The sequence below is a fragment of the Cornus florida genome, unplaced genomic scaffold (genome assembly GCF_030987335.1).
Source record: "Cornus florida cultivar Cherokee Brave unplaced genomic scaffold, ASM3098733v1 CherokeeBrave_3.0.0_Hap2_Chr07, whole genome shotgun sequence".
Classification (NCBI taxonomy): domain Eukaryota; kingdom Viridiplantae; phylum Streptophyta; class Magnoliopsida; order Cornales; family Cornaceae; genus Cornus; species Cornus florida.
In genome coordinates, this window is record NW_026775577.1 from 34,331,740 (window position 1) to 34,348,316 (window position 16,577).

At 33.6% G+C, this 16,577-nt stretch overlaps 2 protein-coding genes across 2 annotated transcripts; both read left to right on the forward strand.

The window, feature by feature from the left end:
* The first annotated feature begins 2,256 nt into the window (after nt 1–2,256).
* Nucleotides 2,257–2,952, forward strand: LOC132316555 (cyclin-D1-1-like). Its single transcript, XM_059815033.1, has 2 exons — nt 2,257–2,708; nt 2,788–2,952. The coding sequence occupies exons 1-2, from the start codon at nt 2,316–2,318 to the stop codon at nt 2,950–2,952; spliced, it is 558 nt and encodes a 185-aa protein (XP_059671016.1). The 5' UTR covers nt 2,257–2,315.
* A 362-nt stretch (nt 2,953–3,314) lies between these two features.
* Nucleotides 3,315–4,623, forward strand: LOC132267637 (cyclin-D2-1-like). Its single transcript, XM_059768769.1, has 3 exons — nt 3,315–3,626; nt 3,711–3,811; nt 4,052–4,623. Exons 1-3 carry the CDS (start codon nt 3,326–3,328, stop codon nt 4,286–4,288), a joined length of 639 nt encoding a protein of 212 aa, XP_059624752.1. The 5' UTR covers nt 3,315–3,325; the 3' UTR covers nt 4,289–4,623.
* The last annotated feature ends 11,954 nt before the right edge of the window (nt 4,624–16,577 follow it).

Here is a 16,577-nt window from a genome sequence, read left to right on the forward strand (position 1 = left end):
TGTCACCCAAGAAAACAAAAATACGTGAATGAAATATTCGAGAAGTACCAAATACCAAATACGAGCCATGTATATATACACACATATTAAAATTATAGATAATTTAACAAGTATCACAAGCGTATATTCACGAATATTTAAAGAGTGTTGATATTGATATCATGTTTGATAAACTATGACATATTTGCATTAAGAAAATGTCATCCTAATAGATATTACTTTTATGTGAAGTCACGCAGCCGCAATATAATAATTGAGGGCATGAGCTCTACCATGAATATGTTATCGTGAAAGCATACTCTTCATGAACTCAATTTTATAATACATTTGGCTTTAGAGAGCAACAATATGTTTTCTTTTCTTTGTTTTTTTTTACAGCGATGGTATACTCATGGAAGGAAGTAGTCAAATCGAAGGGTTAAATATGTCACATTCATTAGATGAATTGAAGTGGAACTCAAACTTCCTTCGATTTGAAAATTATTAACATTGTAGCTTTGAAACCTCTGCTCTTAAATTTCAATAATGTGTTCCAATAATGTGGAACTTAATTAGTTTTATTCTCTAATACGTCTCCTCAATCGTGGTTGAATTTTGGTTCTACATGTAGTGAGAGACAAACAGCTCACAATTGATATTGATGGAATTAGATTAAAAATAAATAAAAAATAAAAAAATTAAACTAAAATTTTCTTCAATTTCAAGACTCTAATTTTATTTCATCAAACACAGCCTCACTAATTTTCACCTATTTTGTGTGTTGTGTTGCGTAGTTTTATATTTTATGTCGATTCTCGATTGCATGTATAATTTACGATGAATAATATCACATGACATTGTCTACCAAGAGAGCAATGTCCCTCTCAAATTAAGTAGTACTGAACAGTCCAAATATGAAAACTGTTAACCATGTTTGTCCTGGTGGGACCTTTTAGTATAAACTTTAGTCTCATTTTCAATCATGATATGACGATGGAATTTTCTCAGCTTCAGGGAAGCTACAGTTTAATGATTGAATCCTGTAGGTCCTCGAAAACCAGCATATCTATGGGTTTGTGTTTGTCTTTGTTGCTAAAAGACAGCCTACAAAGTATATCCTCAAAAGCACAATGCATCCAATTGTCTGTTCTTGGTGGCGAAATTTCATCGACACTCCTCTTGGGTCCTCCAACTTTTTAGCCACGCTTGGGGACCCAATTTCAGTGACAGCATTGATATATATATATATATATATATATATATATATATATATATATATATTATAAAAAAAAATTAAATAATTGTTTATGATGATTTTTGTAACGAAAATCATAGTGATTTTTATTTGCATTGTAAAGAAAATGAGAAATGGAAAGACTATGTAGGTCTTAGTCCTCGGGTCCAAGTCCGGGTTCAGTTTGTAAATGGTAAAATTAAATAAGATGATGGCGTGGTTGAATCTGGACCGCAACATTGAGATGTGCTGAGTTCATAAAGAGATTTGGCAGGAAGATCTTAATGAGTTATTCTTTTAATACTTTTATACACTAATCTTCTCCGTTCTGCCTGTTTATATATATTTTTTATACAAATATACATATATTTACACATGTAATTTATTGTTTTACGAGTTTATGAATAGGTGAGTGTTGAGCGACCTAGTCTTTCTGTGGTTGAGTAGAGGAGACAGCCAATATGGTTGAGCACATAGAGGAGACAGCCAATGCGAACTGATTGAGTTGTATATGAGAGCTAGCTAGTGTGTTCCGTATTTGCACGAGATTGAGTTGTATCTAAGGGCTGGTTAGTGTGTTCTGTATTTGCACGAGAACAACGTATGTACACGTGCCCCCCTATATATCAGCTCTGCTCTTCTCAAACTCTATTTTTTTTTTATACATATTTTTGTTGTTTTACATTTTATTGTTAGTACTATTCGTGTTATAGAAGTCGTCCTAAGATGTGGTTCACTCGGTTATCTGAGAGCTGACTAGTGTGTTCTGTAATTATGTTGTAATATTAAGGTAATGTTCTGCTGAGGGAATTGGAGCCTTGGAATTAAAATTGATTAAATCAGAGAAAAGCACATGCAGCCAAACACAGCCTAAATAATAATAGAAAATTCCCCCAATAGGTATGACCCAATGTGCTATTGCACTGAATAGACTTTACTTACAGTAGACATGAACAACTTTAAACCTGTGAATCTGTGTTCTGATAGAGTAGTATATATTCCAGAGCCTTTCCTCATAAGAGAGAGAGAGAGAGAGAGTTTGGATACATATAATATGCAATGATGATAATTATGCACTGATTAATTTTGACTATCATCTACAATGTCTGTATCCTCTGCAGACTACTCTGCTTCTAGCTTTTACTGCAGTGAAGCTGTGAATGACATGATGGTTCCTTCAAATGCCGAGGTCTGTGATCATATTTCGCCAACAGTTTCCAATTCAGAAGACGAGAGCTCCATTGTTAATGTGTTCGACTACTCTGCTTCGAACTTGTCCTGCAATGAGTCTGTCAATGACATGGTGTTTTCTTCAAATTCTGTGGTCTGTGACCACATTTCATCGTCAGTTTCGGATTTAGAGGACGAGAGCTTTATTGTTCATATGTTCGACTCAGAGCTCCACCAAATGCCGGTATATGACAGCATTCGAAGGTTGGATAAATTCCATGAAGTTGTCACTGCTCGACACAATGCCATTAAGTGGATGTTCAAGGTAATGTATATATTCTCATGTCACTGCAATATACAAGTTTAATGTAACCTGTTTAATCACAATGAGTTTGGTTTTCCAGGTGCATGCTTATTACAATTTCAATCCCAAAACCGCCTATCTTTCTACAAACTATTTGGATCGTTTCCTCTTGCTTCATGGTCTCCCGGTAACAAAATTTTCAATATTTATATTCCGTTTGAGAGCACTGAATTTATATCTTGGATTTAGTATTGAAAAAAATTAGTTCGTTCAGTACTCTCAAACATAGCTGTAATTTCATTGCCATAACTTATTTTAAATACCAAATTGGTCACCGCCACAAGAATTCTAAAACTAGAAATACATATTTACACACACAATGGCTAAAATGGTGACACTCATATATAATGAACAAAGCAAGTCATTCTGTTTTGCAAAGAGAAAGAGAGGGGTCATTTTTAGTCAACATGGACCACTAGTAGAAGTTCAATTGAGACTGTGATTCCTCGTTTGTTGAATGAGGTAGATAATTCACGTCGAAAGTATTAGATTTAGTAACTTGGTATGAGCCAACATTGTAGCTAGGCTATGCAAAATTGAGGGTCTTTGTTTTACTTTTGTCCATACAGGAAGGGAAAATGTGGTCCTCGCAGCTGCTATCAGTGGCATGTTTGTCTCTAGCAGCCAAAATGGAGGAAACAAGGGTTCCACTTCTGTTGGACTTGCAAGTATTAGAACCGAAATTCATGTTCAAGCCAAAAACAGTTCAACGGATGGAGCTCTTGGTCATGGCTGCTCTCAAATGGCGATTGTGTGTCATAACGCCATTCGACTTCTTGGATTATTTCTTCGAAAAGCTTCCATGTCTTGATACAAACGTAAATCGCTTCAATTGCTTTCTCTCACGAATCTCAGACCTTATTCTCGCCTCGTGCAGAGGTAAATACTTTCGAATTAAAGTTACGAAATAGACTCCCTTCGGTTCAATTAATTACAGTTTGCAATGTGCTCTTTGTATTTCAGTCACTGATTACATGGATTATACACCATCAACAATAGCAGCAGCTGCAGTGCTTTTGGCGACTGATCACAAAACAATTAGCTTTCACGAGAGAGTAAGCAATGTAAGCATTCGTGTTGTAGTTAGTTTCTTTATGAATTAGGGTTTCTTTCATTATGAATATATGTAATGGAGAGATCAGAATTATTCACTCAATTATTAAAGACTATTAGATCTCCCTGAATTTATCTCTTATTTTGTGGATTCAAGATACCAACTTTATGAATTCAAAACAACTCGTTTTTTATGAACAAATTTATCGCTTTCACTTACGTCAATTTGAATGTAATTTTTTTGGATACAGGAAAGGGTGAAAAGATGTCAGCAACTCTTGAAGGTACATTTGATCCAAATGTGTCAACAAGCTGCAGGCACTGAGCAGCAATTATTGAAACCAGCACCACCTAGTCCTGTTGGAGTGCTCGATGCAGCAAGTAGTGGAAGAAGTAATACTCAGAAGTTTCTCTCAATGACTCCAAGTCAAGAAGAGACTAAAGATTTGAGAGAGAGAAGAAATGGAGAGACTGTGGCTACCTTATGAGTTTTCTAATTATTTTATATTTACTTCATTTATTTTTATTAATTTTGTTTTTTTTTTTTTTTTGGAAAATGGCTTTATTCATTGTGTGAGAATATTGAGTGGAAACATTTTTCATTGTGTATCATGATGTAACTGTAAAGAAGTTTGGTTTGTTTGCACAAAAAAAAAAAAAAAAAAATTCATATTGTACTATACAAGTTTTTGCAAGTCCGTCCTTAGTATTGCAATTGCCTTCCTCAGTCCTTAGTATTGCAATTGCCTTCCTCAACTATCGTTGCATGATAAAGGGAACAAATTGCAACATTTTCACAATACTAGTGGTTAAAAGAAAAGTCCGTGTTTGAGTCTCGATAGAAGCAAAATATATAGAGTGGCGTGTGTTTGTTTAAACTTCGAATATATATATAATAACAACTTTCATATGTGTATATGAAATATGAACGCCTTGATAATATAAATAAACTCTCAATTTTTTACTTTGAAAAGTGTACTACTAAATTACAATCTTTAATAATCAATTCAATTACTTTACAAGTGAGATAGATTACTAGTTTGACCTCTGAGTTAACAGAATTGATCCTGATTTTAAGTTTTAAATAACATTATAAAATAAATTAGTACTTGTTAATGTTTTCGTGCCATATCAAAAACATTGTAGCGGTGTACTGTCACCAAAAAAAAAAACAGAAAAAAGAAAAAGGTATTCTAGGTGGGCAAACAGACCCTAAGTGTAATGGTTTGTACTGTTGCATGCAGGATGAGTGGTACATCTGTTTTTTATGGCACCAATTATCATCAACATATTAAAAGTCATACAGCCCATTTTTCATTGTCTTTTTCGGTAATTACACATTTTTCATTGTTGAGGAGAAATTTCTTTCGAATTCACTCGATCATGCACTCATGTTGTCCATGACCAGAATTTGTCCTTTTTTTTTATTAAGTTAAGTTTGAACTAGAAATCTTCCAATTTTAATTGACCATGGCTATTTATTGTCACACAGGTCACGCAAGGGATGATGGGTGTCCTTTATCGCAACAAATATAATTTCTCATCAACCACATACTCCCAAACACGTCATTACTATATTTTCGTTGGGGCACAATTTTGTTATCAAAAAACATAAATGTAAATATTTCCATGAACTTTTAAGTAGTTTCTCCAACTAATAGAAACTGGGAGAGATACTTGAGAATTGAGACCACTTCAAGAGGGTTTAGATTTGTGTTGGAAACGGGGTATTAAAAATATAAATTTTGGATGAAATTTGGAGTAGATTTTGTTAGAATTTTTTGCGAATCTATAGACGAGCGCGTTCCTCTCCACAAGGAGATAAACGTGGTATATTTACTTTTTCAAATCCGTTTCCTGATGAATGAGAAATTAACTTCAAAATGAGGTGTTTGATAAGTCAAAATGGGTCTGAAAAGTATCGGAAATACTTGTCTCACGTCGGAAAAATAAACCATTTGAAGTATAAATAAGCCAAGTATGAGATTCAAATTTAAGCCCCAATGGCATCCAAGTTTTTAAGAGAGGGAGGACCCAAACTTGGGTCAAAACCAACCCATGTATAAATAAAAATAAATTGAATTGGTGCAACTGCACCTCTATTAAGCCACACATAGGCAGAAAAATGAATATAATGTAATATATATAATTGATATTCCTTACCACCAAAACTATAGTTTGAGTATCTAGCTCCTTGGAGGATCAAATTGAGAAAATTTTTGTTCTCTAATAGCTTATTATATTAAACTGAAATCTTCTTTGATGAAATTATTGAAACATATCATTTAATTTTGGAAATTATGTTAGTAATTGAATGAAATGTCAAGATCATTTACATATGTTTCTCATTTTTTCCATGTCTCAGGTACAATTATAGAGTAATGCATGTTATTATCTTGTGTAAATAGGAAACAATTATTATCTAAAACTCCGTACATTTTGGAAATCTCATGATTAATTAGCATTAACATGAAATAAAGCTAACCACCACCTTAATAACAATATATATATATATATATATATATATATATTACTTAATAAAATTAAAATTACAAATTACTTAATAAATCTATATTATTATAAAAAGAGTTTCTATAAATTCAAATCACAAATTCCATAATAAATCTATACTATTATTTAAAGAGTTTCTATAAAACTGTAACACAAAATCTATACCTATATCTATACTATTATTATAAAAGATAATGGCATTCATCCGTCCCAGTTATAATTATGTCCTTATCAGAAGAGGACATATGTCATCGGCCTATAAATAGAGGTATCGAGGAAGAAGGAAGGGTACAGAAATTGAGAATTCTAAAAATCTAAGGAGACATAAATTTAGAGATTCATAATTTAAGTTCAAGCACATCCAAAGTCGTACCGTAATCGTGTGAGATTAAGATTCGTTAGCACATGGATCCAACCAACAAAGGATCAGGAAATTGTACTCAATTTTTATAAATTAATAAATTAATTATTATTTGCTTGCTAATTAATTATTATTTGCTTGCTTCATATGCAAAGAATATCAATTTTTATAAATTAATAAATTAATTATTATTTGCTTCATATGCAAAGAATACATATTGTACTCAATTTTTATAAATTAATAAACTCAATTTTTATAAATTCATAAATTAATTATTATTTGCTTTTTTAAAAAAGGTGTTAATGCATAATAAAATATTTAATAAATTAATTGGTGCATAAAATATTGAAATAAATCAATTGGTGCATAAATAATTAATTCACCACATATTATCATATACTTTTTTTCTTTTGCTTTTTTTTTTGTTTTTTTAACAACCTCATGATAAGGTTGGGCAGGCGCATCAAATGGTAGGTTTCCATACTTATTTATACCGACATGGTAAAAATGGATGTTCTCTTGAAAAACTGTATCTCATGAAGTTTCTTGTTGGAACTTCTCAAATATTCTTAAGTAATACTACGTGTGCTATTGATAATTCAATTTCAAAAATGTTAAATTTGACACAAATTCATTATCAATTAAAATTAAATAGGTAAAATAAAATAATTTCTCTAAAACTCTTAACACAAATTATCTTTTATTATGAGTTTTTTAATAAAAGGAAAATTTAATTAGACAAGAATATATTTAAAGAAAATAAAATAATTTCTTTAAAACTCAACCACAAATTACTCATTTTATTATTAATATAAAAAATTATTAATTAATTGATATAAAAAGAGTTTTTAAAAGATTTACTCTAACACTTATTACCTATTTATCTATTTATTATGAGTTTTTTTAATTAAAAAAAAATATAATTAAATAATAATATATTTAAAGAAAATAAAATAATTTCTATAAAATCAACCACAAATTAGCGGTTTATTTTCTATAAAACTTTATCACATTATATATTTATTATGAAAGAAAATCTAGTTAGACAATAAATTATTAATATAAAAAATATTTATCAATTTATACAGAAAATAAAATAATTTCTCTAAAACTCTGCCACAAATTATCTTTTATTATGCATTTTTTAATGAAAGCAAATTTAATTAAACAAGGATATATTTAAAGAAAATAAAATAATTTTTTTTAAACTTTACCACAAATTACTCATTTTATTTTCAATAAAACTCTATCACATTGGACAATGATATATTTAGAAAGTTTCAATAAAACTCTAACACAAATTACCTATTTATTTATTTATTATTCTGAGTTAAAATAAAAGAAAATCTAATTAGACAAGAATTTTTAATTAAAAAAATTCATTAAATGATATATAAAATAAAAATAATTTTTCTAAAATTCTATTACCAATTATCATAATTTTTTAATAAAAATAAATCTAATTAGACAAGGATATATTTAAAGAAAATAAAATAAATTTTATAAAATTCTATCACATTAGACAAAGATATATTTAAAGAGTTTCTATAAAATTCCACCATAAATTACCTATTTCTCTATTTATTATGAATTTTTTTAATAAAAGGAAACCTAATTATACGAGTATTATTAATATAAAAAAATATTTATTAATTGATATAAAAAGAGGTTTTAAATGAATTTCTATAAAACTCTAACACAATTTACATGTTTATCTATATATTAAGAGTTTTTTTATTAAAAGAAAACCAAATTAGATGATAATTATTAATATAAGAAAATATTTATTAATTTATTTAAAAAGAGTTTTTAAAAGAGTTTCTATATAAAACTTTTACACAAATTACCTACTTATTTATTTATTATGAGTTTTTAATAAAAGAAAATCTAATTAGAAAAGGATTATTAATATAAAAAATATTTATTAATTAATATAAAAAATAAAATAATTTTTCTAAAACTCTTCCACAAACTATCTTTTATTTTGAGTTTTTTTAACAAAAGGTAATCTAATTAGACAACAATTATTAATATAAAAAAATATTAATTAATTGATGTAAAAAGAATTTTTAAAAGATTTACTCTAACACATATTACATATTTATTTATTTATTATGAGTTTTTTTAATAAAAGAAAATATAATTAAACAATAATATATTTAAAGAAAATAAAACGATTTCTATAAAATCTACCACAAATTAGTGGCACATTATATATTTATTATGAGTTTTTTAATAAAGTATAATATAATTAGACAAAAATATATTTAAAGGAAAAATAATAATTTCTATAAAACTCTACCACAAATTAGCTATTTTATTTTCTATAAAACGCTATCACAAATAACTTGTATTTATCTATTTATTTCGAATATGTTTACAAAAAATAAAATAATTTCTATAAAACTTTACCACAAATTACGTATTTTATTTTGTTTAAAACTCTACCACATATAACCTGTATTTATATATTTATTATGAGTTTTTTAATTAAAGGAAATTTAATTAGACAAAGATATATTTAAATAAAGTAAAATAAATTTTTTAAAAAGTTTATATAAAACTCTAACCCAAATTACCGATTTATCTATTTATTATGAGTTTTTTAATTAAATAAAATCTAATTAGACAAGAATTATTAATATTTAAAATATTTATTAATTGATATAAAAAATAAAATATTTTTTCTAAACTCTAACACTTTTTAATAAAAGAAAATCTAATTATACAAGGATATATATATTTAGAGAAAATAAATAATTTGTATAAAATTCTGCCATAAATTACCTATTTTATTTTTAATAAAACTTTATCACATTAAATAGGGATATATTAAAAGAGTTTCTATAAAACAGTAACACAAATTACCTAAACTCTATCATAAATTAATTTATTTTCTTTAAAACTCTATAACATATCACCTGTATTTATCTATTTATTTTGAGTATTTTAATAAAAGGAAATCTAATTAGCAAGGATATATTTAAAGAAAATAAAATAATTTCAGTATTTATTTTTTAATATAAAAAAATATTTATTAATTAATTTTAAAATAGAACTTTATCACATATAATCTCTGTATTTACCTATTTATTATGAGTTTTTTAATAAAAGAAAATCTAATTAAACAAAGATATATATAAATAAAATAAAATAATTTCTATAAAATAATTATAAAATATATAAAAAAAAAAATTTGATAAATTACAAAACATTCATTACCTGCATTACACGTGCCTTTTACTGATATATATATATATATATATATATGACACACATTGTACTTGGAAGAGACAGATGAACCTTGAATAATATTTGAGATTGCATATTTTCAATAATAGTGAGGACTGAATCACTTATCTACTTAAATTTAAGCTAACCACCATGATGTCTATAATACTTTTTTATCACATTGTACGTTAATATAACTTACTATACATTAATACATTTTTTTTAATTATTTTTTATTTTTTATTATTTTTTATCGAATTAGATGTAACACGAATCAAATGATCATACAAGACATCTGAAGTTGGGCCTATACCAACAAAACTTCTATTTTTCTTTTTTCTTTTTCCTTTTCTTTTTTTTCTTTCTTTTTTTTGGTAAAAAGTACTTAGCCCAAATATATATATAACCTGCGTCACCTATATAGCTAGCATTAAAAAAGGGTGAAATTTTGTTTTTTTGTTTTTACTTTTTGAGGATGAAATATGAATTGGCTATATAGCGTCCAAATAACATATATTTAGTTGATAGAAAAATATCACTAAACTATAACTTACAAGTTATGATTCCAAATTTCAATATAAAAGGCAATCATTCCATGCAAAAATGATAGCAAAAGCTTCGGTCCGTTTGGTAATCGTTTTTATTTTCTGTTTGTTTTTGTTGCTAGTGTACGGTAGAGCAACGATTTGAATGGTATCGTGTTTGTTACCCGAAAGAGGTCCAAATTAATCCAAAACACCAAATTAGTATTTTATAATATTTTGGCCCTCATGTCAAAAATATTGTAGCGTTGAACTGTCCAAAACAAAAAACAAGAAAAACAAAAAGTCTAGGTGGCCAAACAGACCCCAAGTACTGTTGCAAGCAGGACGAGTGGTACATCTTTTTTATGGCAGCAATTATCCTCAACATGTTAAAGTCATACAACCCATTTTTCATTGTCTTTTTCGGTAATTACACATTTTTCATTGTTGAAGAGAAACTTCTTTCGAATTCACTCGATCATGCACTCATGTTGTCCATGACCAGAATTTGTCCATGACCATGGCTGTTTATTGTCACACGCGATCCGGCAACACTCACAAGAGACTACGTCAAATTATCATTCATGACGGGTCACACAAGAGACAAGGGCAGTCATCTATCGCAACAAATATAATTTCTCGTCAACCAGATAGTCCCGAAAACATCATTATTATATTTTCTTTGGGGCACAGTTCTGTTATCAAAAAAATATAAATGTAGATATTTCCATCAACTTTAAAGTAGTTTCTCAAACTAATAGAAACTGGGAGAGATACTTGAGAATTGAGACAGTTTCAAGAGGGTTTTGGTGCGGAGAAATACCTTGAGATTTGAGACCCTCTGAATGGCTCGTCGAATGAATAGACAGGTAAAAATTCGGATATGAATTGAAAATTCAATCCAATAACTCATTAACGATCTGAATCTAATAATTAGTAAGCTAAACAAATCGGATATAGATTATATAGTCAATATATATAATCTAATTTTAGGTATATATTATCAAAAAATTATTATCATTATTTTCTTGTCTTCTTCTTTCCTCTCTCTTTTTCCTTACTCCCAAATGTTTATTCTTTGATTAAATAGTAAAAAATCTAATTTTCTTTTCTCAATACTTCCATATTTTTGTTAATTTTCAATTTCTATCATTTTTATTCTAATCATTATTTGCCATTCTTTTTTGCCAAACTTTTACACACACACAAAAACTCACACACTTTTATAGGATAGAATATTCATTTAATTAATAGATAGAATTTTTTAAAATTTCCATCGAAACACATCAAATAATAAACTTATTGAATTCGTATCGGTTGATCTGATCCGAATAGGTTCACTCAAAAGACTTTTAATCACTAGCGACCCATGCAGGGTTATATTCTTTGTACTCTCCCAAGGGGTTTGAAAGCCTTTTTGAATCTTTTGAAATTATCACGAAAGAAATCTCAAAAAATGACAAAGAATTGAAAGTCTTTTGGTGTTTAATGATCTTTTTCTTTACAATATAATATTTTCTTTAAGTACTTCTTGTTCTCTCAGCTGTCATTTTATTAGATACTGACAGAGTTGGTGTCATTCACTAATCTCATGATGAGAGGTTTTGGTCCATTGAATTTTGCAATAATAATTAAGTATAATCATCTAATATATATCTATATATAGAAGCATTCACCTCATGTTTTGTTTTCCCTTTTTGGGTCCATTGAATTTTGCTGTAATAATTAAAAGGTAGTGCAATGCGCGCATGTAGTTTAAAATCTTTATAAAAAGTACATATATATGAAGATGCAAGAAATTCCTTCTCCTCTTTCTCTCTCTAGAATTCTTACACCTCAACCCTCCAAAAAGATCCCCCTCCATTTCATTCCATCTCCTATTTATAGATATTTACAAGATATTTACAAGATATTTACTGATTGCTGGATCTGGGCCTATTCCTCCGTAAGCCCTGGTCACCTTTGATGGGCTTACTCTCGTTCGGCCCATATGGCAGTGTCCTTCTATGGGCTGACCCAGCTGTACGGACTGAATGTTGTGTTTGCGAGTCGGATCTGGCCCATGTCATCCGGGGCCTCCTCAACTGCCCCCATAATTGCCCCTTATTTAATAAGGGGTAATTATTGATGGCGTCTCATCATGATGTTGACGGCTCGAGATAACCACGTGGGGGAGCGGACGGTCAGATCCAGAATCAATGTTCCGGGGCTCGAGGGATTTCTCGCCTTCCCGACGCTTCGGCCCTCGGGCCCCCTCGCCTTTATAATGCTCTAGAATTCCACTTCACTTCCCTTTACCGTCTCCATCATCAGCCAAGTCTCTCTCTTTTCTAGAACAGTGCTAAGCTTTCTCTGGTGAAATCCTTCAAGAGTCATTCTTCCAGCGATCTTGCAGTCCTCCGAGGTTAGTTTCGTTCTTTTTACTTTCGGCAGGCTTCTATTTACCCTCTTGTAGATTCTTCTAGCACTTCCACCATGGTTGTAGATCTGGATGTTCTTCGTATGAGACTTAGACTTCCTGACAACATCGAAGTTAGGGTTTGCCCCCAAGACGTTAACATTACGACCGGCGCCGGCCTCCTGCCCGGCGAAGTCTTATTCACGAACCTTCAATTGAATGTTGTTAGGTTCCCTCTGCACCCTTTCTTTAGTTATGTCTTCAATAGATTGGGGATATCCCCTCTGCAGGTCAACCCCAACTTCTTTAGAATCATATCTGTTATGCTCTTGTTGATGCGTGACAGAAATCTGGACCTCGACCTCATAGACCTCCTTCTGTGCTATAAGGTCAGTAAGATCCGTACTAACGAGCCCTTCTACCACCTCTACCCGTTCGAGAAGATGTCCATATGTACTGACACAATAAAATCTGAAAAGGGTTGGAGGGATAGCATAGTGGGCATTAGTGGGGCTTGGTCTTCGCCGGCTGCAGAGGATTACCCAATCCCGAGCGCCTTTGGTGTCTGCTCTGTTTCCTCCTATAAAAAATTCAAATCCCATAAACATGACTGCCCCTGCGAAACCTGCGTTCCTCGTTTTTGCACTTTCTTATGCCGTTCCTTGGGAATACCTTGTGATGACTTGAGCTATAGTGTTTGCAGGGATAGGAGTAACTACTTGAAGAAATACGTTCTGAACGATATTCCTTCCTGCTCAGATCTCCTCACTTCAGACAACCTCTTAGCGCTCTCATCACTTGGCTACAACATGAGCAGACTTCAGATTCCTTCTTTTGGCATGAGGAAGAATACTCCCCCAGCCACCCCTGCTGCTGGGGCGACCTCCTCTCCGACGTCAGCTTCCTCCTCAGCCACCATATCGGACACTGTCCCGAGCGCAGTGGCTATTAACCCTGTTGTCAGCGCCCCTGCTGCCAACCAGAACGCGTCCCCCCCAGCTACCATAGCTCCTGCTGCTGCGGGGGGCGGTCGGGACAAAGAGCGAGGCAAAAAGCCTCATCCTGATAGTGAAGTCGATCCTGAGGAGGAGCCTCTCATTAGAAGGACCCGGATCTCCGGGCCGGGTGCTCTCTTGCACCGAGCGGTCAGAGCTCCTGCTCCCTCTGGGCCTGCTGCAGCTGGCGGCTCTGCTTCTGCTTCTGCTTCAGGCCCCTCTTCTATCCCCACCTTACCGCCATGGTTTCCAACGTATATGCCCCCTTGCCAATGACTTCTGCAATTCTGTATGGGCCTTCCCAGGGTGGCATCATTTTTTTGACCATCCCCACCTTTCTTTTCAGAACCAGATCGCCAGGGGCAAAATCCCTGTGCTTTACTCTCTTGTTGTGACTATTCGCCAGCACTTGCTGATACGATGCTAGCCTTATAGCCGCTGCGTCCCTCCTTTCGTCTATCATGTCGAGGTTCAATCTTAACATCTTGTCGTTCTGATCTCGACTCCATGCTAAGCTTCTGATAGTGGGGACTAAATGCTCAACCGGTATAACTGCTTCGGTACCATACGCCATTGCGAACGGGCTCTCCCCAGTCGGCCGCCTTGGGGTGGTTCTGTAAGCCCATAGAACGTTCGGGAGTTCATCCAACCACTTCCCCTTATGATCTTCCAGCTTCTTCTTAATGCAGGCGAAAATGGTTCTGTTTGTGATTTCTGCTTGTCCGTTGGCCTGAGGATGACTTACTGCAGCCAACTTCTGGTTGATTCCATACTCCTCCAGCAGCTTTCTTACTTGCCTGCTGTCGAGGTTTGTGCCATTGTCCATGACTATCGATCTGGGAACACCGAAACGGCAGATAATGTTGTTCCAAATAAATCGTCTCACCTGAGTCTGAGTCACGCTAGGATACGGTTCTGCCTCCACCCATTTAGTGAAGTAATCCGTGGCCAGTAACACATACTTGTTCTGAGCTCTTGCAGTTGGCAGAGGACCGACCACATCCATCCCCCATTGCGCGAAAGGCCACGGCGAGGCCATTACGTGCAATTCCTCAGGTGGTTGGTGGATCAATGGTCCATATCGTTGGCATTTATCGCACCTTCGAGAGAACTCCTCCGCATCTCTTGACATGTTTGGCCAAAAATACCCTTGTGTCATTGCTTTATGCGCTAACGATCGCCCGCCAGAGTGATTGCCACACACACCCTCATGAATAGCTCGCAATACCTGCTGCGACTCCGCGGGGGTGACACATTTCAAGTATGGGCCAGAATAGGACCTTCTGTACAGCTGGTTCCGCACGATGGCGTACTTGGCAGCATTCTTTTTGAGTCTCCTAGCTTCATCCCTTTGCATAGGCAAAACGCCATCTCGAATATAGGCAATGATTGGGTCAATCCAACTCGGTTCATACGGTATGACGTTGACTTGCCAAGGGTCAGAGTCCAACGGTTCTTCGAAAATAGATGGCTGGGTCACTATCCCTACTGGAATCACCCTCGCCAATGTTTCACCGCAACTCGAAGCACTGCATGCTAAACGGTCTGCATCTGCATTCTGTTCCCTCGGCAGCTGTATGAATTCAATCTTTGCAAAGTCCTTGGCTCTATGCAGAACGGCAGAACGATATGCCCCCATCGTGTCATCCTTGGTCGCGTACTCACCATTTACCTGCCGAACAATCAGCTGCGAGTCACTATACACTGTCAAACTTTTAATCTGTAGCTCTCTGGCCAACTTTAATCCATTTAGCAACGCCTCGTATTCCGCTTCATTATTGGTGGCTCGGAACTCAAGTCTGAGTGCTTGGCTCAAGGAAGTACCCTCTGGGGTTTGCAGTTTGATCCCAATCCCAGCCCCCATCTGGTTAGAAGAGCCATCCACAAAAAGTTTCCAAGAGCCGCTTCTAAGGTCCTCTTCCGTATCTTCGGCGTCACATTCTAGTAGGAAATCGGCTACCGCTTGCCCTTTAACAACTGTTCTCGGCTCATACGTTATGTCAAATGAACTCAACTCTATGGCCCACTTTGTCATTCTGCCCGAGAGCTCTGGCTTGTGCATAAGCGTTCTGATTGGGAAAGTTGTTAGAACAGCTATGGGGTGGGATTCGAAATAATGCCTCAACTTTCTTTTTGCATTTACAAGTGCAAGTACCACCCGTTCGGCCTTTGAGTATCTTTTTTCTGCCTCCATCAGTGTTTTGCTTACATAAAATACCGGGTATTGCACCCCTTCCTTGCAACGAATCAGAACGGCACTCGTCACGACACCAGATACTCCAAGATATAGAAATAACTTTTCTTCCGGTTCTGGGGCTGACAGGACTGGTGGATTCTGCATATATTGCTTCAAATGAGTCAATGCTTGTCGTTGCTCATCTCCCCAGACCTGCCTTCCATGGCTCCGAATCGTGTCAAAGAATGGTTTGCAGTGATCTGACAATTTTGAAATAAATCGACTTAATGCAGCTATTCGTCCTGTTAGGGCTTGCACCTCTCTGATCGTCTTTGGCTCGGCATTCTTAATCAAAGCCTCTGCTTGAGCGGGGCTAACTTCGATGCCCCTGCGGTTGACCACGTGTCCCAGAAACTGTCCGGAACTTACACCGAACGAGCACTTGGTCGGATTGAGCCTCATCCCATATCGCTTTAGTACATCAAATATATCTTGCAGATGCTTCAGATGATCATCCTTTTTCCTACTCTTTACCACCATATCATCAATATAGGCTTCGACAATCTTACCCATTTGATTCT

Coding starts and splice junctions, on each gene's coding strand:
- LOC132316555 (XM_059815033.1), top strand. CDS start 2,316: ATGTCTGTATCCTCTGCAGACTACTCTGCTTCTAGCTTTTACTGCAGT. Junction 2,709..2,787: donor CCATTAAGTGGATGTTCAAG/GTAATGTATATA, acceptor TTGGTTTTCCAG/GTGCATGCTTATTACAATTT.
- LOC132267637 (XM_059768769.1), top strand. CDS start 3,326: ATGTGGTCCTCGCAGCTGCTATCAGTGGCATGTTTGTCTCTAGCAGCC. Junction 3,627..3,710: donor TATTCTCGCCTCGTGCAGAG/GTAAATACTTTC, acceptor TTTGTATTTCAG/TCACTGATTACATGGATTAT. Junction 3,812..4,051: donor TTCACGAGAGAGTAAGCAAT/GTAAGCATTCGT, acceptor TTTTGGATACAG/GAAAGGGTGAAAAGATGTCA.